Source organism: Carassius gibelio, chromosome B25 (genome assembly GCF_023724105.1).
Source record: "Carassius gibelio isolate Cgi1373 ecotype wild population from Czech Republic chromosome B25, carGib1.2-hapl.c, whole genome shotgun sequence".
Taxonomy (NCBI): domain Eukaryota; kingdom Metazoa; phylum Chordata; class Actinopteri; order Cypriniformes; family Cyprinidae; genus Carassius; species Carassius gibelio.
The window spans coordinates 7,041,977-7,066,774 of NC_068420.1; the positions used below are offsets into that span (position 1 = coordinate 7,041,977).

Here is a 24,798-nt window from a genome sequence, read left to right on the forward strand (position 1 = left end):
ACTAAAGACAATGAAAAATTCATAAGCTGGTTATTTGTATTACATGAAAATTCAGTCCGTGAACAGTGCAAGCTAAATCAATGAAAGGTTTGGTTAATTTTAATTTAACTAAGAAATTAATCAAATTTGACTAGACAGAGCACAATGCTAGTAGTCTCCATTCAAATTTGTGTAGATAATTAAAATAATTGTACTTTTTCCAACAGCAAATCAGTTCAGAAACAACTACTCAGTCACACGGCACATGTGCAAAACTTCGTTTATTTACAAAACAAGTGGCACAGTTGTGACAGTAAACGTTTGTACAGCTCCGGTGTTCTGCCAACACTACCTAGAGAAACCAGCGAAGAGCTCAACACACTCCACAGTGTGAGCGAACACACACCACCCGACAGAAACAGACAGTTTTCAGGTCGTTTTTATAATTCACAAGTAGGAGCCAAACAGCAAATCTCAACCAACGAACTTCAAGAGGGCATGGAGTTTCTTCAACTCAAATCAGCTGACGTCTACGAGGCCTTTTGCTTCTTCAAAGAGGCACAGTTGTGGCAGAAGAGGTGGATGTGATTATTTCAAGTCCAGTCCATGTTTTCTATTCATGCAGATCTTATTTCAAGACGAGCACAGAACAAAGAAGATCAAAAAGTGATGGAAAACCCTAAAATAATACTGATCTCCCATGATTTCTGTGTTTGAACCTTAGCATCAATACATCAGACTGTTTTGGGGTAGATCCGAGTGTGATGGTAACAACAGTACATGTATATATTGGGAGCGGTTCTACAGGCAGAAGATAAAGAGAGTAAGAAAAGACAGCAAAAGAAAGACAAAAAACACTTGAGGCTGAGGGAACACAGTGGAGAGGGCAGGAATGGCATCAGACGGCGAGTTTGCTGGCCACCAGGGACTGTTTGCGCTGGGGCAGGTCCTGAGGGGTGGGGATGTGGTCTCCAGTGATCTCCGTCTTCTCCGCCGCTGCTGTTGGGAGCTGCTTGTTCTTCATCTTGGCTTTGGCCATGTTATAGTCGCCCGAGTCGAAGTATTTTTGCTGCTGTGAATAACAGCGTCAATATTTGCAATCACTAAACTTACATTTTAAAATTGGTTTTCAGAAACATACCCCTTTTTGGAGTCTTTTTCGCAAAAGATCAGACCCCCCGGGCCTGGTCCCGAGATGGGGGTATCGGGCCTTCAGTTTGACTTCTTCAGCCTTTTCTGGACTTACAACAGTGTCCTGCATCTCCTACATTAAATGTGGGATGAAATCCATGTCAAAACACAAATTCTTAAGCGGTAGAAAGCAGATCGATAAATTCTAGATAGTTGTTTTTACCCCAAATCATGTCAAATTGTTAAAGTTAGAACAGCTACATTGAACCAAGCAATATAAAAGATTTTTTGACAACTTAATTTCCCCTTCAAAAAGTTATAAGCATATATTATACACAAAACTGTTTACAGTTCTATTATAGACTCATTTTAAATTTTAGAGCTAACGTTAGTCTAAAGAAGCTACGTTTTCAGTATGAAGCCGAACTACAAACACATGCATTGTTCAAAAATATTATAAAACTTTTAAGTAGAGTGGTTGTTTTATATGGTCTAGCAGGTGTAAACCCGACATATTTATGGAGATTTTATTTTAACACGAAGGTAAAGTGAATCAATACAATCACACTGTGAGATGCGGAATGGCCGCGTACAAAACGTGTTTGAATAAACAAACCTGCTGCTCCTCCGTGCTCGCCTCCACTTCACCGGACATCAGGACAGATTAAATGGAACAAAAACAAAATAAAACAAAAGACAAAAAAACAGGACACTCTTTACTCGCCCTATGAGAGCCGTCGGGAAAGATCGTTAACTGACCGTCTGCCGCCGTCTTGAAAATCCCGAATGTTCTTCGTCGAGAGAAACAGGACGCGACTCACACGATCACTTTGAGCTACACCGCCGCCCCGCGGACTGGAGGAGAACAGCGGCATCATGACAAATACATTTTGTTTCATATATTAAAATGCATATAAAATTATTTTATTATTAATTTAGAATTATGAAATGAAAGCGTTTGTTGAACCATAAGATAATATATATAAATGAAAACTTTATTGCCCACTTATTTTGATAAAGTATGATTTTGTATATAATGGGATCTTTTTAAGAGTACAGCAGACTGCTTACATAAAATGCATATAAATATGAGATTTGTGTCTTAGTAAGTTTATAATTAAATGTTCAGTTTTATGATCAAAGCTCTGTAGTTTTAATTCATGAAGTACACGTGAACCATGACCTGAAAATGTAAGAATTATACAAAAAACTCAATATATCAATCAGAAATATCAATCAGATGACAGGAAACATTTCAGGAGATTATAGTAAACCATTTCATTACAAAAATAAAATGTTATGATTTTGTTTTTTATGAATGTCAAAACTGTCTCAAACAGTTTTAAATGAATGTCATGTAAGGACACTTTTTATCCGTTTATTTTTTGGGTTGGGTAGAAAAGCAAAATCACAAGAGAAGCATTTGCATTTAAATCATCTTAATGTACATAATTATGAAAAAATCGTTCCATTTACTTACATTATCCACAACAGTAAAACAATATAAAAATATGCTTTAATTTAATTTGAAATAACTCAGCAAATATTGGTCAATGGCATGTTTCTTTCTAATATGATTAAAAAAATATACACTTGAACAGACCACGTTTGATAGTGTAAACAAAGGGTGTGCTTAAATAAAGTGAAATGTGATAAATCATCCTCACGCCACAGTCATTCCTCTTTTCTGTTAATGCAAAGACATCCGCTGTACACTTCACTGTAATCTCCTCATGAGAGGACCAAACATTCTCATACAACTGAGAAACCGTTCTAAAATACTAGCAATCGTCCCATTAGTTCTGGAGCCGTGACACTAGATAGTACAGCAGGAAGAAGACCACAACCAAACCCACGGATATGTAACACAAGATCTTTCTGTTGTCTCGGCCGGATCGTACCATTGTGGAAAACCTCTTCACACTTCCAGTCAACAGGCCAGTTGCACTGAGAAAATTGGAGTCCTGAGTAAACAAGGATGTTAAACACATGATGAGTTAAACCCATGTGCCAACACTGCAAATACAACATACAACAATGTCAAAAAAAACAACCATGCCATCCAAGTATGTGTTCTGCTCCTCTGCATCTTTGTCAATGTCATACGCCAGCTGTGAATGAGACCAATAACATTTTAATGCAACAAAATGACTTAAAAAATACAATAAAATCACATCAAATCTGACTTACAGATTTGAGTCTAGAGACTTTACTGGCCAGATTTTCTGCCATCAGTCTGTTTTCAGCATCCAACATGTCATCCACAGCACCATGTCCTGTCAAGTACACAAAATTCATTTGTTATTAAGCTCAAAAAACACTACATGATATCATATCTGGACACATTCATTTTCGAGTTTATTGCACTACCAAGATCAACAATAAATATTTTTTTTTATACCAGAGAGGCATCGTAATGCTGAAATATCGTGTGGATATACTAATAAAACAGATGAAATCAAAATATGACTTTATACTATAATAAAACTGCTACGTGTCACTTACCTCGATTCCATGTATCAGCCATCTTTAAAGAGCTAAGCTGCTAACAACCACACTCTAAAACACGCCGAATAGCACTAAAAACTATTCGTTTTAAATGTAAGTGACTTCTTAAACAAAAGCTAACACTCAGACGTTCAGTAAAACTGTTGTCAACTGTTCAACAGCTCACATTTGTCTCGAAGCGAATCGCTGATCAGCGCAGCAGAGTACAGTCGCTGGGGATTCTGGGATATGTTTGTCCGCCAATCATTCATTTTTCTGTCATAAGGACTCCGTCTGATTGCATAAGCTTCCTAGCCAGCCATCTGCTTGCGTTTGCTTTAAAAATTGTGTTCGGTTATTATAATAATAATAATAATTATAATAATTATTTATTTATTTATTTATTTTAAACGACATTTGATATGAAGTAAACAGCGCGTGTGACCGTTGTGCTGGTAAGCATAATTATTTTGTAATGCATAATCTTGTTAATATGGTCATCATAACGACGAATCGCAAATTGCAATAACTGACGCAAAATACAATGTGATCATATTTGCGTGTTTGAATGCGCGTGTGCATTTTTGTGCATTACATTAAATATATTTTCTATTGCACTATGTTTGAAGTGTATTTCCACCCAGATATAAAAGAACATGAAGCGGGGTTTACGATGGTGATTTTTGAATACAATTAACTCTTTTAATACTGATGTTTTAACAGGAGCGCGGATTGTGATATTTCAGTGCTTGTGTTGAATGATTACAACCGCTGAATCCATAATGTACGATCTTACGAATACAATGCACTGCATACAATGTGCTTTTAAATGTGCTATATATATATATAACCTTAAATGTGCTAATATTATATATACTATTATACAATATTTTTTTGTTTATTAGTTCTATACATACATCTCAGTCTTGTTTCATTTATATACAAGAATCGAGTTTGTTGAAACCGAAATTTAACGTGATGGAAATCTATTTATGTAATTAAAATACATTTATCTTAAATATAGGTGAAAAAAAAAATATTTATTTGTAATTAAACAAAGTGTTATAGAGACAATCTCTTAGTGCTAATGTAATTTTACTTTTAAAATTAACTAATTTAATTTCTATATGCGTTTCTTTTGTTCTTTTTGTAGTGTGGAGCACCAGTCAGCCACAGATTGTCATAATGTTGGCCCGCAAAGGCCTTTTGTCTGATGGTTTCCTTTTAACACGACTCGCAGAAGATGCCACACTACCCAGTCGCATCCGACCAAAGTCACAGAGGGCACGTTTCATCACCAAGAGCGGGTCTTGTAATGTTGCCCACAAGAATATACGAGAACAGGTGCATTGCGCATATGAACTCTGGTCCAAACAAGTGTTTAAATTCACTCACATGTTGTAGAATAATGTATTTATTAGGCAACTGATGCGATACACTGTATTGATTTAATTCTGTTGCTTCTCAGGGCCGGTTCCTCCAAGATGTTTTCACCACCATGGTGGACCTCAAATGGCAGCATTCCCTGCTCATCTTCACTTCGGCGTTCCTTTGCTCCTGGATGCTCTTTGCCATGGTGTGGTGGCTCTTAGCGTTCGCTCACGGTGATCTGGAGCCTCGAGATCCCAACGAGCCTGGGCCTGTGCCATGTGTCACTTCCATTCACTCCTTCACCTCTGCCTTTCTGTTCTCTATCGAGGTGCAGGTAAGGAGCACTCTGGAAGGATTTGAATCCAGTTGTCGACTCACTGAGAAACAAATAGCTGAGCTTTATTGAGCCTGTAATATCAGTAATTTTTGTAATATCAGGTGACTATTGGTTTTGGAGGACGAATGGTGACTGAGGAATGTCCACTGGCCATCATAGTCCTCATTATCCAGAACATTCTGGGCTTGATCATCAACGCCATCATGCTGGGCTGTGTTTTCATGAAGACAGCTCAAGCCAACCGGAGAGCAGAGACCCTCATCTTCTCGCGTAACGCAGTCATTGCACCGCGGAACGGCCGACCAACGTTCATGTTCCGTGTGGGGGATCTGAGGAAGAGCATGATCATCTCGGCCACCATACAGCTGCAGGTGACAAATATCTTCAACTCTCTGAAAAAACATGGCTTCTATGGTTTCATGAAGAACTTTTAGCATCAATGGGACTCTTCCATTGGACAGAAGGTTCTGTAGAAGTGAAAGGTTTTTTAAATTTTTGAACTGATCACTGAATGGTTCTTCTATGGAATCGCTGTGAAACCCCTGTATTTTTAAGCATGTAGTTCTTCTGTCCAGAACTTCACAGAGTTGATTTCCACTCTAATCTTGATTTCTGTTCTTCAGGTGATTCGGCGGACAGTGACTGCGGAGGGTGAGGTGATTCCTGTTTGCCAGCTTGATATCCAGGTGGAAAACCCTCTCAGGAGCAATGGCATATTCCTGGTCTCGCCACTTATAATCAGTCACACCATTGACAGAGGAAGTCCGCTGTACGAGGTCTCAGCACAGTCACTGGCTACCGAAGACCTGGAGATCATTGTCATTTTGGAAGGTGAATGGAGTGCATTCTCTTTATTGGAATCATTTTAATAGTAGTCAGTTAATTAATTCCAGTCATTTCTAAACTGAAATGATTTTGTATAGCTCACTAGGTTTTGAAACTGAGCCGATGTTTCTGTTCTGCCAGGTGTTGTTGAGACCACTGGCATCACAATGCAGGCCCGCACATCCTACACACCAGAGGAGATCTTGTGGGGTCGGCGCTTCGTCTCCATTATGACAGAGGAAGATGGGCGCTACTCTGTCGACTACTCCAAATTTGGAAACACCGTCCCAGTCCGCATGCCGGCTCTCAGTGCTAAGGAGCTGGACCACACCAGAGGTGTGCAAGACAGTGGACCCCACGAGGGTAAACCTCAGGGCTGGGGGCTGGTGAGGGCAGGACGGGGTGGTTACAGGAGGGGTGGTGGCAGGGCCTGCGATGACATGACAGCCAAGCCTTGGTACGTGCAAACAGAGAAGGAGGAGGAGAAGAAGGGTCAAAAGAAAACAGTGAAACTTGAGGAAATAGGCAGAGAGATGGAAGAAGAAACAATGGAGGACATGAGTGATTAGAACAAAAACATTTATTTGGTTTTTCAGATATGGAAGTAGAAATAACAGCAGTTACTTGTAACTAGTTTGCATGAAGGGTTAGTTCACCCGAAAAATTCTGTCAATATTTACTCACCCTCATGTCGTTCCAAACTCACAAGGCTTGGATTAAACCGCTAAATCCATATGCCTTTTTTTTTACACCTTCTTTATAACCTTTTGGTTTTTGTTACCTGGTCTTGTAATGGGTGGACAGAAGTATTGTAGGTTTTATTCAAAATACCTTAATTTGTGTTTCAAAGATTCGCCAAAGTCTTATGGGTTTGGAACAACATGAGGGTGAGGAAATTATGACAGTATATTCATTTTTGGTAAACTATCCCTTTCATAGTCAAGAATATTATAAATAATAGTCTCAAATAGGTTTTATACTACACATGTTTTGTAAACTGTCAAAACTTGCACATCTGCGGCATTGTTTTTGATTACCTCTGAGAATTTCTTGTTGATTTTGTCCTTTTCTGCAAGCAATATAATGAATTTTAGGATTGTTTTAACCGAAAATGTGGTATCTTGGCAGTACTGGTAAAGATATGGACCATAGTTAGGGTAGATGCCATAATTTGTTCAGTGAGAATTAAAAGCAGGTTGTGGTTGATAGGAGTTTAGTCAATACACATGACACATTAAACATGACTAAAAACCTTAACACCGCACAAATGATTTAACAGAATGGGTTTCTATTTGCCACAGCTTTGTTTTTATTCACGTCAAATTAAATATGGCATATACCTCAATTAAAATGTATTATTGCCGCTGTTGAAGCAAACAAGTGGCAGTTGTACAGTATGTTTGTATGTTGGGTTTTGATACCATAACCCTTTTAAAAATAACCCTTTTTGTGTTCTCATCTTGTTTTCTGAGATGAGATGTGTTTATGTTTTGAGTTTGAGATTGTTCCAAACCTGTATGACCTGACCCTAAAATATAACATTTTGAAGAATGTTAGTAACCAGAAAGGTTTGATTCCCTTTGACTTCCATCTATGTAATTCATTGGGAACCAAAACTGTTTAATTACCAACATTCTTTAAAAGAAGATATTTGGTATCTAAACTGTTTCAGTTCCATTGACTACCATTGTATAGATAAATAATACAATGCAAGTCAATGGGAACCAGTCAATGGGAATCATTTACTCACACTCATGTCATTCCAAACCTGTATGTCTTCTGTGAAACACACACACAAACAGATATTTTGAAGAATGCTGGTAACCAAACAGTATTGGTTTTCTTTGACTTATATTGTTTTTTTTTTATTCATATAATGGAAGTAAATGGATACTGAAACCATTTTGCAACAAACATTATTCAAAATATCTTCCACATTCCACAGCAGAAAGAAAGTCATACAAGTTTGGAATGACCTGATGGTGAGTAAATAATAGCAAAATTGTAATTTTTGGCTGGACTATCCCTTTAATGTGGCTATCATAGTTGTTTAGTTTGTAAGAGTTTACATATTGTGTTTACCTTGTGTGGGCTTGTGCAATTATGTGTTGTGAACTATAGGACCTGAACTCCTAAAACACATTACATCATGAACTAAAGACTCTAATGTAAATGTGACCTTTAGAGAATACATACCATGTTGATTTAACGGTTTAAATATCAGTGGGTTAATTTATTTCGTGTATTTCACATATTTAATAAAGTAAATTACATTTTATATATCTAACTGAATGAATTCCAGAAATTTTCTTTACTTTTTTTGAAAATGGCTTGTTATGTCACAGGATTAGTGGTCAACAGCTGGGCAGACTTTACTTTTAGAGGCTTTACAGTGAGAGAAGCTGTTCAATCTGCATTCAGTTGCTGGTGATTTTAAAATCTGCCGTTTTAAATCCACTCACTGAATATATTCGTCCTTTTTAACTATTTTAGTGTTATATTGATCTTAGGTGCTGCATTTAAATGGCTAGTTGAAGTGGAGCTGTCCGCGGTGCTGAATGGACACTTAAAGCAGTGCAGGTGGTTTGAAATTGGACATTTAAGATGGTAAAGGGTAAGACAACCTTAAAAGCACCTGTTTTTAAAAACATTCACAAATGAATAAATTCAGAAAATCCAGGTTTATTTTTAATTAGTTATTTATAAGGAAATTTCAAACATTTTTCTGCGTTCTTTTCAAATATCAGCCAAAATAGAATTAAATTCATTTAAATAAAAAAGAAAATGTCAATGCTATTAGAATAAAAATTGTTTAATACAAGCAGTGCTTTTTGATATACGAGTGGTTAGTTAAAACCAAATTATCACAAATAATGGTACATTGTAAATACATAGATATCCATAAATGGTATGGCAAGAAATAGCTTTTCGTGGACACTAGTGAGAAATCATGCAGTGATGCAGCAGGACCACAGGCTGATGGGCACTGCCAGCAGAGATAAGAGCCACATGCTTGCTGCGGTCGCTGGTCCACTGTTACAAAGGTCGCTGTTGCAGCACCTGTAAGTATATTCATATATAGACGGAAACTGCTGGGACAGACGAGAGTTATCACAGTCAGTGTAACGAATGCACCGGCGAATGGTCTTCCCACCTAAAAAATGCAAACAGTTAGTGAATAGAATAGAATATTTAAATAAATGAAAAATAAATCACTTAAAAAAGATAACAAAACAAATGGTATTATATTAATTTAATGTTATTTTAAAAGACGCATATTTTTCAAGCAGTTCATAAAAACTAAGTTAGAATTGAAATGATCAACTTATTTCTACTATAGAATTTAAATACTATATACACTATACTATAAAAATGTAAAGGTGCTGTATGTAGGATTGACAACTAGTGGTTGATATATGTATTGCAGTCCAAATTTAAAATATTGGAGAGGGTTTTTTTCAAATGGCCCCTCCTCCTCAGACTTGACGCATACGCAGTTGCCAAATTGACTACACAAATAGGAACGAACACACTAGAAAATAAATGAAATTAAATACGCTGTGTTTTCCGCCAACTTGTGTAAACTAGCAGTGGGCTGGCAAAGACCCACATTCCACCCAGAACACACATTTCAAAGGAGAATAACTGACTGTAGCATTGTTTTTCAGATAAACAACTGTTACCTGAGCAAGTTTCTATCTGCACATATTATGGTATTTACAAAAACTTACATACAGCACATTTTGTGTGAACTGAATTCATTCTTAAAAAATAAAATAAATAATAAATAGTGAAGCTGTATATAATTGAATAACTGAATAACTGTATTATTATTTATTTGTTCTGGAGCATTTCTTAATTTTCATTTCCTTCAGTACAGTATGATTTCATTACAAAGAAATCTGAAGGCTGTTGAATAAACAATTCCATCTCTAAAACACCAAAACTTTATCAAACTAAAAACTTACACTTTTTATTTAAAAGAAACTGTTTTGATGGACATTTAATTACGAATCAATTAACGGTATTAAGTAAGTGATTATTTGTGACAATGATCCACAAAACCAGTCTTAAGTGTCAATTCATTCAAAAATAAGCTTTTCACTGATGCATGGTTTGTTAGGACAATATTTGGCCAAGATACAACTATTTGAAAATCTGGAATCTGAGGGCGCAAAAAAAAAAAAAAAAAAAAAAAAAAGATTAATTCTCAGCAATGCATATTACTAATCAAAAATTAAGTTTTGATATATTTACGGTAAGAAATGTACAAAATATCTTCATGAAACATGTTATTTACTTAATAGAAAAATGGATAATTTTTACCCATACAATTTTTTTTTTTTTGGCTATTGCTAAAAATATACTGCAGGAACTTAAGTCTGGTTTTGTGCTCCAGGCCAGGGTCACATTTATCAAACTTTAGTATAGTTGTGATTAGTCATAAAAAGCCACTATACTGTACTTAGAAACTTACACAACACTAATCAACTTCATTGGTTAGTAGTCATTTCATCAGGAGTTCAGAAAAGTAATGTTAATTTTTATAAAATGCCTAGTGTCACTTGTTTGCAGATGTTGGATAATAATATTATATAATAGAATATAAATGTAAACATTAATTGTATTTTAAAATGTAACATGAACCAAACACTAAATTAATAAAATTAATAACAATGTAAAATCCTCTCAGGAGGATCTGTAGCACTGCATACTAATACGTCACCCACAAACCTTTCTCATGAAGATATAAACATGCATCCTCATAAGAACAAACTTCCTGCACTTCACATCGTCCCCCAGTGTAATCCTCACACCTGTAGCATCGAAGAGACGAGCCTGCAGAGGAGAATTGGGATCCATAATGCTTAACGCCTGTTTCAAATAAAAAGCACTGAGGTCATGACCAAAGCCACACAAAACTAAGCCAGCCATCATGTGCGTTAACTTACCCAAGCTAAGAGTCACACAACAGACCAATAGAAAAAGTCCAAGAGAGCACTTCATTATGAGAAAACCTTTAGACCTAAGAGACTGATAATGAAAACAGTAAACTAAAATTCAAATAAGCAAATCAGAACATTAATGAAAATGAATGATTTCTAAAGGATCATGTGCCAACTGAAGACAATTCAGCTTTGCACCACAGAAAAAATAAATACATTTTACAGTATATTCACAGAAAACAGTTTTAAACTGTAAATTAACTGAAATACTGTTTAAGACATTTATTGGTGTTTTACTGTATTTCTGAGCAGCCTTGGTGAGCAGAAAATACTTAAAAACTAAAATCACAATTTTGCCAATTTTTGCCAAATACTGCATTATTACAGTAATTTATATATTCATTGTAAATTATACATTCATATATAAAAAGTATAAATGTTGCTTATACTGAATATATACAAATTAAATAATGCAATACATAAAATAAAACTAACCGTAATTGCAGCAATGTTCAAATATCTTTTGCAATACTTGCATGACAGCTGTAGGAAAATAACAGCATCAGAATTATATTAAATATCACTTACCCTGCTCGAAATATTAGTCCAAGCTTGTGCGTTTCACCAGTCCAAAAGCATTCCTGGTGCCACCTCTTCCCTGCTCGAGCTCTCGCCCAGCCTCACCCTTGCCCGACATGAATGATGTCATTGATGGAGTTTCTCCTAGATGCCAAGACAGATTAAACGGATCCCAAAAGCGAGACATTATGTTTAAAATCTATTATTATTAATGACTGACCACCTTATATTACAACTCTTACACATGCATGACTTCTGATTCATTAGCCACTAAATACCTATAAGAAGTGCGGTAAACAGTAAAACTCTTTGCATTACAAACCAGTGTGTTTATGATTATGATAGCAAATTAAACATGATAACAGTTTCCCAGTTTGCAATATAAAGCAGCAGCATAATGGACTCTCTTTTTGCAAGTAAAATAGCTAGAAACCTAGCATATTTAAGTTACAAAAGGTGGCAACCGCTCTTATTTTAAAAGTGGATATTGTTCAGAAAGTAACTAGAAACTAAATTCAGATTAAACACAGCGTTACAATGAAGTAAAAAAAAAAAAAGCATGCAACATTGAGTGGATTTATACACATTTACATTTATGCATTTAGCAGATGCTTTTATCCAAGGCGACTTACAATTGCAATTTAATAAATTATTATCTTGCACAGCCACACCAGGTTTATATTAACCTAATACAGAGCTCATTCAGAATTTGCCTTTACAAAGACCTTATACAGAATCTCAAAACAAAAGATCTCGACTATGTTAACAGAACTTTAGTTTGCAATTCAGTTTAATTGTCTCTCTATCCGTACAGCATAACGGCTGACCATGAGAATTAAAACCCAATCCTTTCTGCTAGGTTTCTCAACGCTGCAGCTGGTCTTGACAATAAGGCCTGTGTCACGTTTCCCCGAGCCTTTCTGCAGTCATGGAGACACTCAATTCAAATGTCATCTCAATAATGCTGCCCTTATTTCAGACTGAACCTGAAAAGGCACGATACAACTGTGAATCTGTACACAATGATAGCAGAAATGACAGTAGAAATGAATTTGTTGGTATTTAAAACACAGTGAATTGGTGCTGTTTGTGTGGCAGCCCACAAAAGTACTCATGCTGATGCTTTTCTGCTACATTACCAAAAGGGAGCAGAAAATCATCCATCACATGTCAGATTGCTAATATCCAGGAGAAGGCGTTGTGATTGGCTTTTTCCACAGTGTCAGAATGGGACTGTGTTTAAAGCACCAAATCTAGGCTCAGATGAACAATGAAGCTGTGGTGAGACGAGCAACAAAGACCACTTGATCTTTGTTTGGGCTGCGGCATTCAGTGCAGCATTTTAATGTTTCTGTGACTAACTAACCTAAAAAAACAAACAAAATAAAACTATTTCACTAGTAGTCTAGGTTTCAGTTAACAGATCATGTGTTTTTATTCTGTGAAGTTAAATACATTAAATTTCAAAATATCAGAATGTTGTTGTTTTTTTTTACATGCAACAATCAAAAAAAAAAAAAAAAAAAATTAAGTCATCTTATCTATAAAGGGTGACAAGATTAAACGGAATAGTTAACCTAAAAATGTAAACTTCAATCGAAAATTGAGAATGAAATGAAAGTAAAACAGATGAGTTTGTTTCTTCTTTGGACCGGATTTAAAGAAATGCATTACATCACTTGCTTACCAAAGGATCCTCTGCAGTGAATGGGTGCCATCAGAATGAGAGTCCGAACAGCTGATAAAAACATCACTTCCAGCTAAAACATGACTGCTATCCATAATATTGCAAAGAAAAGTAATCTTGTCTGAAGTATGCACAGATCAAGCACCATTTGCAAGCGTACATGTTGATCATTTTGATGTTTTAACCAGCTGTTTGGACTCTCATTCTGACGGCACCCATTCACTCCAGAGCGAATTCATCAATTTTCAGAAAATTTTACTTTCTAAGCAAACTATTCCTTTAAGAAAACCAGTTAAACAAATCCCCATGACAAGTAAATAACATAAAAAACTTTATTAAACCATTATTTGTTGAATATAGATTCCATATGCTGTCATTTTAAGTGGGTTTCTATAATACATGTACACATTCTCCGGGTATACATTTCACATGTAGTTCATATTCTTGAGTTTCCAGTGTTATGTTTTCAGGATGAAAGGGGTGTATGAATCCAAGCACGCAAATGACATTTGTCTTCAAGAAGAAACTGAATGAAAATATAGAGCTACCATTCACTTGCTTTGTTTGAAAATAAACTGAAATCAGAAGTAACTTTGTTCCTTAGGCCTTAGACCTGGTGTCTCCCAGATAAAAACAAAACAAAAACAAACAAACATTTTATAATAATTCATGATAAGGAGAATGCACATTATTGTGTTTGCATGACAAGCATAACATTTACATTTGGTACACATAGTATTTGATTAAAGGAAAGTACATAAAAAAGCCCTAACTAAACAAAATCAGGCTTGACTTTGGCTCAATTTTATGAGAATTCACCATAGAAGATGAGCAAATGTTTTCTTTGACATAGCTGCGGCGTATACCTCCCAGCACAATGTGAGAAGACTCACTCGATGACATACCTCACTTTGAGGTAACAGTCTAACATTCAAAAGCATTCACATACATACATATAAGAAAAGATTGGATTTTTGGTAGCTTACTTATTAATCCTTAACACAATTGCTACTGCAAATGAGTTCAGATGTGGGTATGCTATGACGCATAAACACAGCTATCTACTTTGAAACATAATAGCTCGACCAATTACATGAGAATAATCTTTTGCGTAGAACACTGTTTTTGAAATTTCTCTTTACATTTGTTAAAACAGAATAAAAAAGAATTTATTGAAATAATTATTTCCATAAAGTACAAGCATTCTGAAGCTTTAAACATGCTAAATTTTCAGACGTGCAAAATCTTAATACATATTTTAAAATAAAGACAAGCCATTTCAGTTTGATTAATGTAAAACCTTGCAGCACAAGGAAGGCCTTAACTGTACACATGGAAAGTTTAAAGTTAACGTAACCACAGAAAACTGCATTTAACTGATCTTTTGTGATTTTGAAGATGTATACAGTGAGAACAATCAATACTTTTCAATATTACTGCACCTAAAATTGATAAATTGAGATATACCACTGATTACAATATTTTCTAAACTGATAATAATGATTCTTTAACGTTAAATTTCAACTGCTACATTGAAAATATTACTATTATAAATGCCTTATAATTATCAAAAATCTCTACTGGTGACTCCTTTTTAATTATTTTTAAAAATGAGTTATGACTGAAAATATGGACATTTTTAGAACAAAATTATAAAGAGATAAAAAGGGTAAATCTATACCAATCTTCTAAAACATGCCGTCATGTTGGAAACCTCTAAATTACACAGTTTTGCTTCAAGGAACATTAGTATTAAGTATTAGACTTGCTTGTATTTAAAAATGTAAAATTTAAGTGTAAAATATATATTGCACGTATCATTGATGGAATTTAGTAGCAAGGTAAGGCAAAAATAAGTGAAAATATATGGAACAATATATGGTACTAACCATAACACATGCACTTCTAGAATACATGAATGCACATAATAACACAATCAAAAATATAAAAGCTTTGTTCGTGTATGACTTTGATTTAAATAGTGCTATAATTCATCCAAAGGTAAACTGTCGCACAGTGTCGCCTACTAGTGGTGACGTCATGCACAAGCATTTGCACTGGATGAAAAGTATTGCTGAAACAGAGTGATGCCATTTTGGGGTATTATTACTGAAGCATTTTCTGTTCATCATTTAACATTTTCAGTAAACATTTGACTATTTAAACTGCCTTTATGCAGCATTTAACGGTAAACATATATTTGTTGCTTTATCAGAGTAAAATCACTTCAAACATGAACATTTAACTATGATACTATTTGAACTGGCTCATAATGGGGGTCTGACATGGCTGCTGATAGCAGTACATATAAACATGTACCAGAAATCAAGCACCAGCACATGCGAAAAGAACCGAAAAACTTTTTTTCTATTGGTAAGGCATTCAAACCCTGCATATTTAGGCGTTATATTGGAAATCTTTTAATCAGATTGGGTGTAAACTGCACAATACAGGTGCCCGATTGCATAAAGTATTATGGCACATCAACATGTTATCAAACCAAGATTTATATGTAATCTTAAGAGTAATGGTTAACTAAAGAGTATCTAAAAAATATAACGTTAGGAATATACTGCATGGTAAAATAGTGGCTATTTCCATTCCAATCAGCGGTAACCAGCATAAGAACATGCTATAAAAATGAAGCACTTTTTGTTATATAATTTCCATACACACAAATCTACATACAAATACAGAATGATTGCTCAAATCATATTGCAGATCTAATAATAAAACTGTTTTTCCAGAATGTATAGTTGAATCTGTTTTTGAAATTTGACATTTTAAGAGATTAAAAAAGACAGTATGAGGCTTCACTCGCCAATGCCTGATGAAATGGTGCTCAGTTGAAAATTCACCTAAAGGCAACAATCCTCATGATTTGAAAATAGTATATCTTTGGACAAAAACACATATCAACACATCACAACCATTTACAGGAACATTTTAAAGTGTTTCATGTGCCTGCGACCTGCAAAGGCATTCATACCGACTCTTAGAGAAGACGCTGATCTAGGCCATTTTAGCAGCAGGGCCAGTGTCAAACTACTTGGCCAATCACATTATAGTCCCAATCAGCCCTTTTCCAACGAGATGGCTTTTTGGAATCATGTTGGCTGATCAGTCAAATGGCGCTGATCAGTCAAATATCTGGATAATACTCTGCATTCATATCCATATTGTGCAACACAGACTTTTGTTCGGTGGTGGACATTCTGCTCAGCATTTCTGGTGAGAGCGAATAGCTGTTCCCGGATTTCTCTTCAAACCAGCTGTCCAAAGCTCGCTTTCCGTCAAAGCTGCCGATAGGTGGTCCGTTAACGGCCAAGGTGAGCAGATCGTTGATCTGATCCAGAGTCAGCCTGGAACGGCTATTTCTGCGCACTTTTTGCAACGAGCATCTTCCTTTGTCGCAGCATGTTGATGACGTTGGCAAGACCCTGACAATCTGCAGGATGTGATTGAGAAGAGGAAAACGTTGCTTGTATCTGAAGATGTGACTGACTACTTCTTTAAAACCATTCACACTACAATAATCAGCTTTTAGATCCCTCCATTCAACTACAAGGCTTCCTCGGGCATCTATTCTTTCTTGAGAGAGTTCGTGGCCAGATGACGGAATAGTCTTCAGGTGGTCCGAAATTACAAGGATCTCCTCTTCTCCATATGCGCCAAGATCATCTCTGTTGAGAGGCCACGAGGTCAGGTCAAGGATCTTACAAGCCTGGACCACTGTGCGACTACGTGGATCAAAACGTTGGGCCAGGATGCCTTGACTTCGCTGACAGATCTTCTCTCGAATGGACTGAAACTTGGACTCTGCAACACGCAAGTTCTTGAGGTCCACGCCATTGAAACTCTCTCGAAAGTTGTCCTCAAACTCCTGTAGGTACTCCCCTGGGGAGTCCACCAATTGACCAATTTCATTAATAGCATCCTCAATTTTTGAGTCCACTTGTGATGGCAACAGATAGTCCCCCTGAAAGATGAAAGCAAGTCGTGAAAAAACAGCAATGATGTCCAACAGAAAGTAGATCAGCTTCACCGACTGATAATCCAACAGGAACTGTAAGAGAGACAGAGCAATGGCAGCAGCATCGCCTCTCTGGGTTTGGCTGCTTATGCCCTTCAAGTGAGCAACCACCTCCAGATAGTCCTTGATTAGGGCATTGAGAACATTGGGTTCCCCTATGATCCAACGGACGGCCCTTATATCCCCAAGAAATTCAGTTTCCTCAGACAAAGTTGGTGCTGTCGATCTCAACTCAGCCATCATACGTGGAGAATACCGGTAGAAGCTAAGCAGTTGCTTCAAGTTGTTTTCCAAATCCTCCAAGCACGAAAGCTCCTTGCCGCTGATGGCATCCAGAACCTCTAAATGGGGACGATGGATCATTACAGGTAGACACAACACCCAAGGAATTGTCTTTCGTATGGCTATGTAAATTTTTGCCCTCAGACTAGAAGAGAGGTTTGAGCCATCTATTCCCAAGCCAACAACCAGCATGTCCTGGAGTCTTAGACCAAGGACACCAAAGGCACGATCCACAGCCTGAAGGTAGCCTTCCACATTGCCTCCGCAAAGCCTTTGTAGGGAAAGGAACTCTGTGGCAGGAAGTCCATCAGTGGTGGTGAACTGGACATAAACGGCAACAGTGTCAGCCAAGAGTTCATCGTTCTGTCCATCCATGATGATGCTTAGAAAGGGAGAAAGGCGAATCTTCTCGGCCAAATCCTCTTTGAATGCTCGGGTAATGTGTTGGATGAGGATCTGACAGTCATTTTCATTCATGTACTGATCTACTACTTTGAGGTCGCACTTCTTGAGGAGCTCCGCCAAAGGTCGCAGATCAGAAAATGGCCTTCCTTCCAAAGCTAGGTGGTAGGCAGCATTGAAGAGAGTCATCATATTACGACACATCTCCTCGGTCTTCTCTGGGTGCATGCGAAGTTTGTAAAGCTGCAAACACTTCTTGTGTAGATTGCTCTGGCTGTGAAGTTTAATGGTGTGGATTTTGAATTGCTTGGAACCGATAATAAAAGCAGAGGTTCGGGAGGACTGGACGGTGTATTGTCGGCACACATGGCACCACATCTCATTAAGTGTGGCCGAATAACGGAGAAACCAGAACTTCTTCAGCCACTCCTGTTTAAAGCGACGAATCCGACGACCTGAGCCCACCGAGAGTTTTGAAGCCTCGTCTGTAGCTACCATGAGGTCAGCAGAGATGGATTCATCAGCAGAATCAACATCCTGATCATCCTCCTCAAGCGCTGCTGGGATGGGCGTCATGGCGTCTACAACAAATGAGCAAACAGAGCACAAAATTAAACTGAAAACCAACACAAAGCAAGATTAAATAACTAAAAGTAATTTACTGCTAAGTTTTGGCATGAATGAAGGTTTCAGAGTTTTTATACCTATTGTAAACATGCCTTCTACATCAAGTTCTACATCAAATAATGCACTAAAAAAATCATTTTTAAGTATGATTAAATTCAAACATTCTTAATTCCCAAAACCAATCTTAGTTGCAGGCTCCAAAAAGAAAACACTCCTTAATTATTTTATTAAAACTTTTAATTAAGAGTGCATTTCCATTTTAAACATTGCAACAGATTTGGCAATCACACAACAAAAGAATGTCAACAGTAACGGCAGTTTATATACGTGTCTATATGTCATTAATATTTACTGCTGAAAGGCTCTGATCCATGGTAGCGTTCCATCGCAGGTACAAACCTACCTCTGAGGTCCTCACTAGGAGGTGGATCAGATGGTGGCAAAGGCTTAATTTCAGCATGCCCCTGTCCTCTGAGACGGAGCAGTTCTGCCTCCAGCTCACGGATCCGTCGTTTTAACCTCACACAGTTTGGGCAAAAAGATGTTGATGGTCCTTCGCTGCTCAGAGTTGCCTCTTCTTCTGTTTCTTCCGTTTTAATGCATTTTGCATCAAACCCACTCTCATGGTGTTCCATAGATGCCAATCCAGAGGCGAATACAGACTCTTTACACTCTGCATCAGGCTGGCTGAAAACCGGGCAGACATTTGTTCTTGCTCTTTGAAAAGACAAGGTGCTGTTCAGGGGGTTGTTCTGACTTTGATTAGCCTCCAGAGATGCTTCCAGGACATCTTTGAAAATGAGGTCAATCTTCTTTTTCTTGGCCAGGGGCTGGTTTTCTGCCTCATCATTTCCATGCTTACTTAGTGTCCGTCTACCGTGCATTGCCGATCTCAACACTGGACCTTTAGGCTCCTCTTGTTCTTCTAATTTCACTCCTGCAATACAATAGTGTTCTGGTTAATGTTTGTAACTATGCACTATCAGCATTTTAAAAATCCTGTCAATAATAAACATGATTAGGAAAACAGTAAGTTGACTAAAGCAGGACAAGTGAAAAAAGTACGTAAATCCTATTTCACTTACCTGTTAAACCACTGAAGGCCTTGAACATCTCTTCTGGGTACTTTTTTGTTGATCAAAAATGTTCAGTATGAGATAAGTTACATTTTGGGCTTTTGCTCATAGAAAGCTTTCAGAAGACTTATAAAATATAGCGAACACTTTATATTAATCACGTTTATAATTTTTTTTATGATGCCTTTGGACTCCCTTTGAAGCTTGGAACTTCCAGCCTGCATTAATGGTTATCGAAAGGACAACAGCGATCCGTAGAATTCTTTAAAATTTCGCCTTTTTGTATTTTTACAGAAGAATTCGTTTGGAACAACATGGGGACAAGTATGTAGTGCTCATTTTTGGCTGAACTACTTTAATTATAGTTCATACTGTTTACATTTTAGTCCAATCTTGTTGTGAATATCAGTCTTGTTTAAAGTTCAGCAACAGATCTCATCTTTACATTTTTACATTTACAGTGGACGCTTTTATCCAAAGCAACTTACAGTGCATTCAAGCTATACATTTATTTTAAAAAATTTTATCAGTATGTATGTTCCCTGGGAATCTAATCTGATCTAATCCAGTAAACCAAATATTTTCACATAAATGTATTTCATACTACACAAACAAACTATTATTCATTTAGAAAATTGTTTTGGTTTAAATTGATGCAAATTTTAAAAAGTGCTGTTAGTATTTTATAAGATTATATTATTATTTCAGTTCAATAGTCTCCACATCTGGATTCAGTCCTCCAGTGTTTCTATTAGAAGCCCCTTAAAATGTCTTTTGAGATTCCTTAACTTTTAACCTACTTCAAAACTGTTACATTTCTTTTTCCTTTTTTTGGCACAAGCACCAGCGAGGGGTGTCTCACCTGTGTCCAGGTTGCGGTCAATGCTGTCCCGAGACACACTCTGCAGTCGCCTCAAGTACTCGCTGCTGTACCACACACAGAGTTTCTCGCCCACCGTCAGTCTCTGACAAACTCGGAAGTAGATTTTTTCGTCATGCTGAAATGCACTCAAGTTCTTTTTACTCTCATCAGAAGAAATCATAATGAACCTGAGAGGAATAAATAAACTTAGCATTGTGAACAATTATATCAATATAACCATAGTGACTAAAACAACAACATTTTACGTTACAATAGCACAAAGAAAAGCTACCTCATCCAGTTAGATGTAGTTTCATCACTTCCATCAATGAATTTATATTTGCTGTCTTTATCAACAATCTGCAATAAACATTTGAAATTAAAATATAGTTTGTACCTGCATTTAAAATTATTACAAATACACTGAATTATGCTAAATGGTGTTTAAGCTTACAGCATAACCTACCATCCAAGAGTATGGCCCTGAGGGTTTATCCGAGGCCATTATTTGGCCTTGATAAGGACCAAACAGCGCCCCCTTTGGTATGTTTTCATCCATGCAGCAGACATCCACCTTATCATCATCTCGGTGGATCTCAATGCCTGAGGGTACAGTGAGAGCTGCCCGATTGGGCACCCCTGATGCCACAGGGGTGTCTGGCACAAAAACAGGGGGCCCATGGGTAGGGCACTCCTCCAAGAAATACTTCTTGCACTCTTCACAGACTGTACATATTACATAAAATAAGCAATGAATAAAAACACACACATATACACACATATATATATATATATATATATAAACACACATGCAATGCCCACCCAAAGTACTGGAGCAGTAAAAACAAACTTGCTTTGCTGTGGAGTCACGACATTTTCAAATATGATTAAAATATAAATATGAGGAAAAACTACAGAATGTCACATTTTATTATTAGCTGTTTCAACATATTCAGCTGATGTGACCATAGGTATAGGGACAGTTTAACTTAGGGCAGATATAAAAGATTAAAAGCTATTATTTTGTTGCAGATCCCTTGTGCGCAATCAGAGGAGTGAGTCTGTGCCCATCAGCGGACTCTTGGTCTCATCCTTCGAAATGCTTTCCCCAGCCTTTGATGAAGCCAATTCCAGCTGTTGCTTGTTTTGGGGAGTTTCTGTCTTTAGTCTCCTCTTCAGCTGGTGAAAATCCTGTTGAATCAGATTTAAATCTGGAGACTGATTTGGGCAATCTAAAACTTTCCTTTTCTTTGCCCTGATAAAATCCTTGGCAGAGCTGGCAGGGTTTTTTGGGACATTGTTCTGATGCACTATAAAGCACTTTCTGGTGAGTTCAGCGATATTTCCTTTAATATTACAGCCAAGATGGATTTGTACCCTTCCAAATTCATTCTGCTACAATCATCATACATTAAGTCATCATTAAACCTAAGAGGGCCTGTTCTAGAGACAGAAATGCATGCCCATGCACCTCCACCAAGCTTTACAGATGAAGATGTATGCTTAGGATCATCTGCAGTCCGCTTTTCTCCAAACTTTTGCTTTCCCTTTTCCATAAAACTCTACTGGCTCACCTTAGTGCTTTTTTGCTAATTCTAATCTTGCCTTTCTATTTTTGGTGCTGGTCAGAGGTTTACGTCTTGCTGTGTAGCCTCTGTAATTCTGTGTCAAATAAAATTTTTAGGGTTCATTTACACAGCTTTTATGATTTGTCTGTCATCAACTACTGTTGTTTTTCTCAGCCGATCAGGTTATTGTTGGTTGCTGATGTCGCCGGTGGTTTCCAAACTCTTGATTTCTCCATAACCTTTGTTTTTGCTTTTGCTCTAACTGAGTTCCTCTTTACTTTTAGCATCCAAATTGCTTGCTTTTCTCTCAAAGTCAGCTCCCTTGTCTTCATCCTGGTTTGTGTGTGTCATCCTTAAATGCAAGACTTAGAATGCAGAAGCAATGGATACAACTGATAAGACACATTCCCTGCTTTTAATATCTGAAGAATTAATGCAACAGGACACAGTTGAACACTTAGAAAGACCTGTGAGGGAACTGTTCCAATACTTATGCTCACATCAGATAGAGAGATGAAACTCTAAAAGTGCTGATCTTCTTATCTGGTAAAACATCTTTGTGTCGAATCGCCCGATAATAAAATGTGACATTCTGTAGTTTTGTCTCATATTCATATTTTAATGATATTTACAGATTTCTTGACTCCACAGCAAACAGAGCAATTTTGTTTACAGTTCCAGTACTTATCCCCCCACTATATACCACACTTTCATTTAAAGTTAAAGTAAATGATACTTACACCAAAAACTTGCTGAATGCTCATGGTCAACTTTTAATTTTTTGTTTGGCTCTTCAATTGACTTCTTGTTTGAGGCACTGGTAAATATGTAGAAAAATGCATATTAGTACTATTTTTATGCACAGGGATTTCTCTTTAAATGTTTGCTTTCGTAAACACTTTTTAAACCTGACCTGGTGCTGCATTCGGCCTCAACTTCCATGGAGGAATGCTCTGGAACAGCGCAGGCATCTGCCATCTGGGCAGGAAGGAGAGACTCCTGTGTGCCTCGCTTCACTTCGACATATTAAAACTAAAGCAAAATAAGGGGATATAAATACTGTTAAAACAGGAGATTTTAATTTAATAATTCAATAATTTGAGAGATGTTAGCTAAACAATTTCAAATGAAGGTCACTCTTTATTTTAAGATTTTTAATGTATTTTTATTTTAAGTTCTATTTATCACTATTAACTAACTATTGATTATGACTTTTGCCTCAATATTTTTTTTTAAACTAATAAAGCAAACAAACTCAATCAAATTTTCTGCTTATTAATAGTAAGGTAGTTGTTAAGTTTAGGTATGTGTTAGGATTAATGGATCTAAAATATGGTCATGCAAAATGGCATTAATATGTGTTTTAATATGTGCTTTATAAGTTCAAATCAACCGCCAATATCCTAGTAGTATTATGCAAGCTGGTTGATAGCGAGAAATGGTCCTTAAAATAAAAAGAGTTACCAAAATGAAAAAGAGAGAAGCAACAGCTATCAATCATAGCACCTAAAATATACACTTAATAAATATACTTTTTTATTTAAGCCTTGCAATATTTAAAGCCGTAGAGAGAGAAAAAACATTATAAAGAATGAAAAAGAAATATTTAACATTTTGCAAGTAAACCGTTTCTTTGCATATTAATTTATTTTTACCATTGAAGCAAAAGATTCTTGCTAGATGATTCTTAAATCGTGCTGGATAAAATGACCATCAGTTTTTACACAAACTTGCGGTGCCCATTTTTTATGACATACAAAATATTAAGACATTCAGAAATTAAGGAGTTACATTTTTTAATAAAATGTATATAAAAATACTAACTACTAGTGATCTCGAACTTTGAACCCTATACTTATATTACGGACAAAATGTGTATTCCTGTCGTGTGTTAACTATCCTTTACAGTGGGGCACAGTGACGTCATGCTGGCTTTACATTGTCATACCATTTTCAATTTTACATGCTTTTATAGGTTTATAGGTGTTTATATGGCTACAAACTTTGAGCTGCTTACATAAAAACATACAAAACGCGAGAACCACACAGCACTCTCCGCAAAACACGGATAGTGACCGCAAGAAACCCTGACTCCGTTCTGCTGACGTTTCCGATCCAGAATTTACTTCCAAAATATTTCAGTCGGAGAGCAGCGCTCTGATTGGCCAAGCCGGCCGTCACTCACAAACTACCCGAGCTGTGAGAGAGACGAGTGCAGGAAAACAAATAGGGCAATAACGCTCCGCTGAAACACAAAACTGCTGCAAAGTTGTGTTCTTCTAAACACTGTGAGGTAAAAGTTGCACATAAGCTCAAGCGCGGGCGATGACAATGACGGTACGCAGTGCTCCTGCACGATCTGCCTCCGTGTAGCTTCTACAAGGCAACTGGCAATTTGCCTAACGCTTTCGGAAGCCATTTTCATTGGCCACAATGGCTAGTGAGTGTAACTCACCGTCTATAGAATATACGCAGTGCGTCGCGGGGTCTTTGGTGGTCTCCTTCAGCCGTGGCGCGCCTCGCCCTCGGCCGCTCGGAGAAACGCGGTGGTGACGCAACGGAACGGGGGGATTTCAGTAGTCCCGGGCGATGCAAAGTTTATCATC

The 24,798-nt window shown here is 37.0% G+C and overlaps 5 protein-coding genes across 7 annotated transcripts; 1 reads left to right on the forward strand and 4 right to left on the reverse strand.

Moving 5' to 3' along the window:
* Positions 1-245: 245 nt before the first annotated feature.
* Positions 246-1,910, reverse strand: arpp19b (cAMP-regulated phosphoprotein 19b). Of its 2 annotated transcripts, none has more exons than XM_052598313.1 (3): positions 1,727-1,910; positions 1,121-1,243; positions 246-1,048 (listed from the first exon to the last, which is right to left on the reverse strand). In XM_052598313.1, the coding sequence occupies exons 1-3, from the start codon at positions 1,763-1,765 to the stop codon at positions 878-880; spliced, it is 333 nt and encodes a 110-aa protein (XP_052454273.1). In that variant the 5' UTR covers positions 1,766-1,910; the 3' UTR covers positions 246-877. The 2 variants fall into 2 exon arrangements, with proteins under 2 accessions (XP_052454273.1, XP_052454272.1); XM_052598312.1 differs by having other exon boundaries at positions 246-1,051; positions 1,727-1,907.
* A 564-nt stretch (positions 1,911-2,474) lies between these two features.
* bet1l (Bet1 golgi vesicular membrane trafficking protein-like) lies at positions 2,475-3,841 on the reverse strand. Its single transcript, XM_052598314.1, has 4 exons — positions 3,616-3,841; positions 3,301-3,386; positions 3,165-3,221; positions 2,475-3,074 (listed from the first exon to the last, which is right to left on the reverse strand). The coding sequence occupies exons 1-4, from the start codon at positions 3,635-3,637 to the stop codon at positions 2,907-2,909; spliced, it is 333 nt and encodes a 110-aa protein (XP_052454274.1). The 5' UTR covers positions 3,638-3,841; the 3' UTR covers positions 2,475-2,906.
* A 44-nt stretch (positions 3,842-3,885) lies between these two features.
* kcnj11l (potassium inwardly rectifying channel subfamily J member 11, like) lies at positions 3,886-8,417 on the forward strand. Its single transcript, XM_052598295.1, has 6 exons — positions 3,886-4,052; positions 4,751-4,941; positions 5,066-5,302; positions 5,407-5,676; positions 5,929-6,136; positions 6,272-8,417. The coding sequence occupies exons 2-6, from the start codon at positions 4,783-4,785 to the stop codon at positions 6,697-6,699; spliced, it is 1,302 nt and encodes a 433-aa protein (XP_052454255.1). The 5' UTR covers positions 3,886-4,052; positions 4,751-4,782; the 3' UTR covers positions 6,700-8,417.
* A 375-nt stretch (positions 8,418-8,792) lies between these two features.
* LOC128014616 (CD59 molecule (CD59 blood group)) lies at positions 8,793-11,798 on the reverse strand. Its single transcript, XM_052598311.1, has 4 exons — positions 11,665-11,798; positions 11,083-11,164; positions 10,865-10,969; positions 8,793-9,284 (listed from the first exon to the last, which is right to left on the reverse strand). The coding sequence occupies exons 2-4, from the start codon at positions 11,135-11,137 to the stop codon at positions 9,079-9,081; spliced, it is 366 nt and encodes a 121-aa protein (XP_052454271.1). The 5' UTR covers positions 11,138-11,164; positions 11,665-11,798; the 3' UTR covers positions 8,793-9,078.
* Positions 11,799-13,660: 1,862 nt separating this feature from the next.
* Positions 13,661-24,796, reverse strand: prdm11 (PR domain containing 11). Of its 2 annotated transcripts, XM_052598252.1 has the most exons (8): positions 24,648-24,796; positions 23,106-23,224; positions 22,933-23,009; positions 21,091-21,350; positions 20,917-20,984; positions 20,625-20,812; positions 19,090-19,623; positions 13,661-18,640 (listed from the first exon to the last, which is right to left on the reverse strand). In XM_052598252.1, the coding sequence occupies exons 2-8, from the start codon at positions 23,168-23,170 to the stop codon at positions 16,485-16,487; spliced, it is 3,348 nt and encodes a 1,115-aa protein (XP_052454212.1). In that variant the 5' UTR covers positions 23,171-23,224; positions 24,648-24,796; the 3' UTR covers positions 13,661-16,484. The 2 variants fall into 2 exon arrangements, with proteins under 2 accessions (XP_052454212.1, XP_052454213.1); XM_052598253.1 differs by lacking the exon at positions 19,090-19,623.
* Between the last annotated feature and the right edge of the window lie 2 nt (positions 24,797-24,798).

What these genes read in the sequence shown, in the direction of transcription:
- arpp19b (XM_052598312.1), bottom strand. Translation starts at nt 1,765, where the DNA reads ATGTCCGGTGAAGTGGAGGCGAGCACGGAGGAGCAGCAG. An exon ending in CGAGCACGGAGGAGCAGCAG is followed by an intron (nt 1,244 to 1,726) that starts GTTTGTTTATTC and finishes CATTTAATGTAG; the next exon opens with GAGATGCAGGACACTGTTGT. An exon ending in GAAAAAGACTCCAAAAAGGG is followed by an intron (nt 1,052 to 1,120) that starts GTATGTTTCTGA and finishes TGTTATTCACAG; the next exon opens with CAGCAAAAATACTTCGACTC.
- LOC128014616 (XM_052598311.1), bottom strand. Translation starts at nt 11,137, where the DNA reads ATGAAGTGCTCTCTTGGACTTTTTCTATTGGTCTGTTGTGTGACTCTT. An exon ending in TTGTGTGACTCTTAGCTTGG is followed by an intron (nt 10,970 to 11,082) that starts GTAAGTTAACGC and finishes TCTCCTCTGCAG; the next exon opens with GCTCGTCTCTTCGATGCTAC. An exon ending in TTTATATCTTCATGAGAAAG is followed by an intron (nt 9,285 to 10,864) that starts GTTTGTGGGTGA and finishes TGCATTTTTTAG; the next exon opens with GTGGGAAGACCATTCGCCGG.
- bet1l (XM_052598314.1), bottom strand. Translation starts at nt 3,637, where the DNA reads ATGGCTGATACATGGAATCGAG. An exon ending in AAGTCTCTAGACTCAAATCT is followed by an intron (nt 3,222 to 3,300) that starts GTAAGTCAGATT and finishes TCTCATTCACAG; the next exon opens with CTGGCGTATGACATTGACAA. An exon ending in ACACATACTTGGATGGCATG is followed by an intron (nt 3,075 to 3,164) that starts GTTGTTTTTTTT and finishes TTGTTTACTCAG; the next exon opens with GACTCCAATTTTCTCAGTGC.
- kcnj11l (XM_052598295.1), top strand. Translation starts at nt 4,783, where the DNA reads ATGTTGGCCCGCAAAGGCCTTTTGTCTGATGGTTTCCTTTTAACACGA. An exon ending in CGGCCACCATACAGCTGCAG is followed by an intron (nt 5,677 to 5,928) that starts GTGACAAATATC and finishes TCTGTTCTTCAG; the next exon opens with GTGATTCGGCGGACAGTGAC. An exon ending in GATCATTGTCATTTTGGAAG is followed by an intron (nt 6,137 to 6,271) that starts GTGAATGGAGTG and finishes CTGTTCTGCCAG; the next exon opens with GTGTTGTTGAGACCACTGGC.
- prdm11 (XM_052598252.1), bottom strand. Translation starts at nt 23,170, where the DNA reads ATGGCAGATGCCTGCGCTGTTCCAGAGCATTCCTCCATGGAAGTTGAG. An exon ending in GAGGCCGAATGCAGCACCAG is followed by an intron (nt 23,010 to 23,105) that starts GTCAGGTTTAAA and finishes CATATTTACCAG; the next exon opens with TGCCTCAAACAAGAAGTCAA. An exon ending in CAGGGCCATACTCTTGGATG is followed by an intron (nt 20,985 to 21,090) that starts GTAGGTTATGCT and finishes TGTTTATTGCAG; the next exon opens with ATTGTTGATAAAGACAGCAA.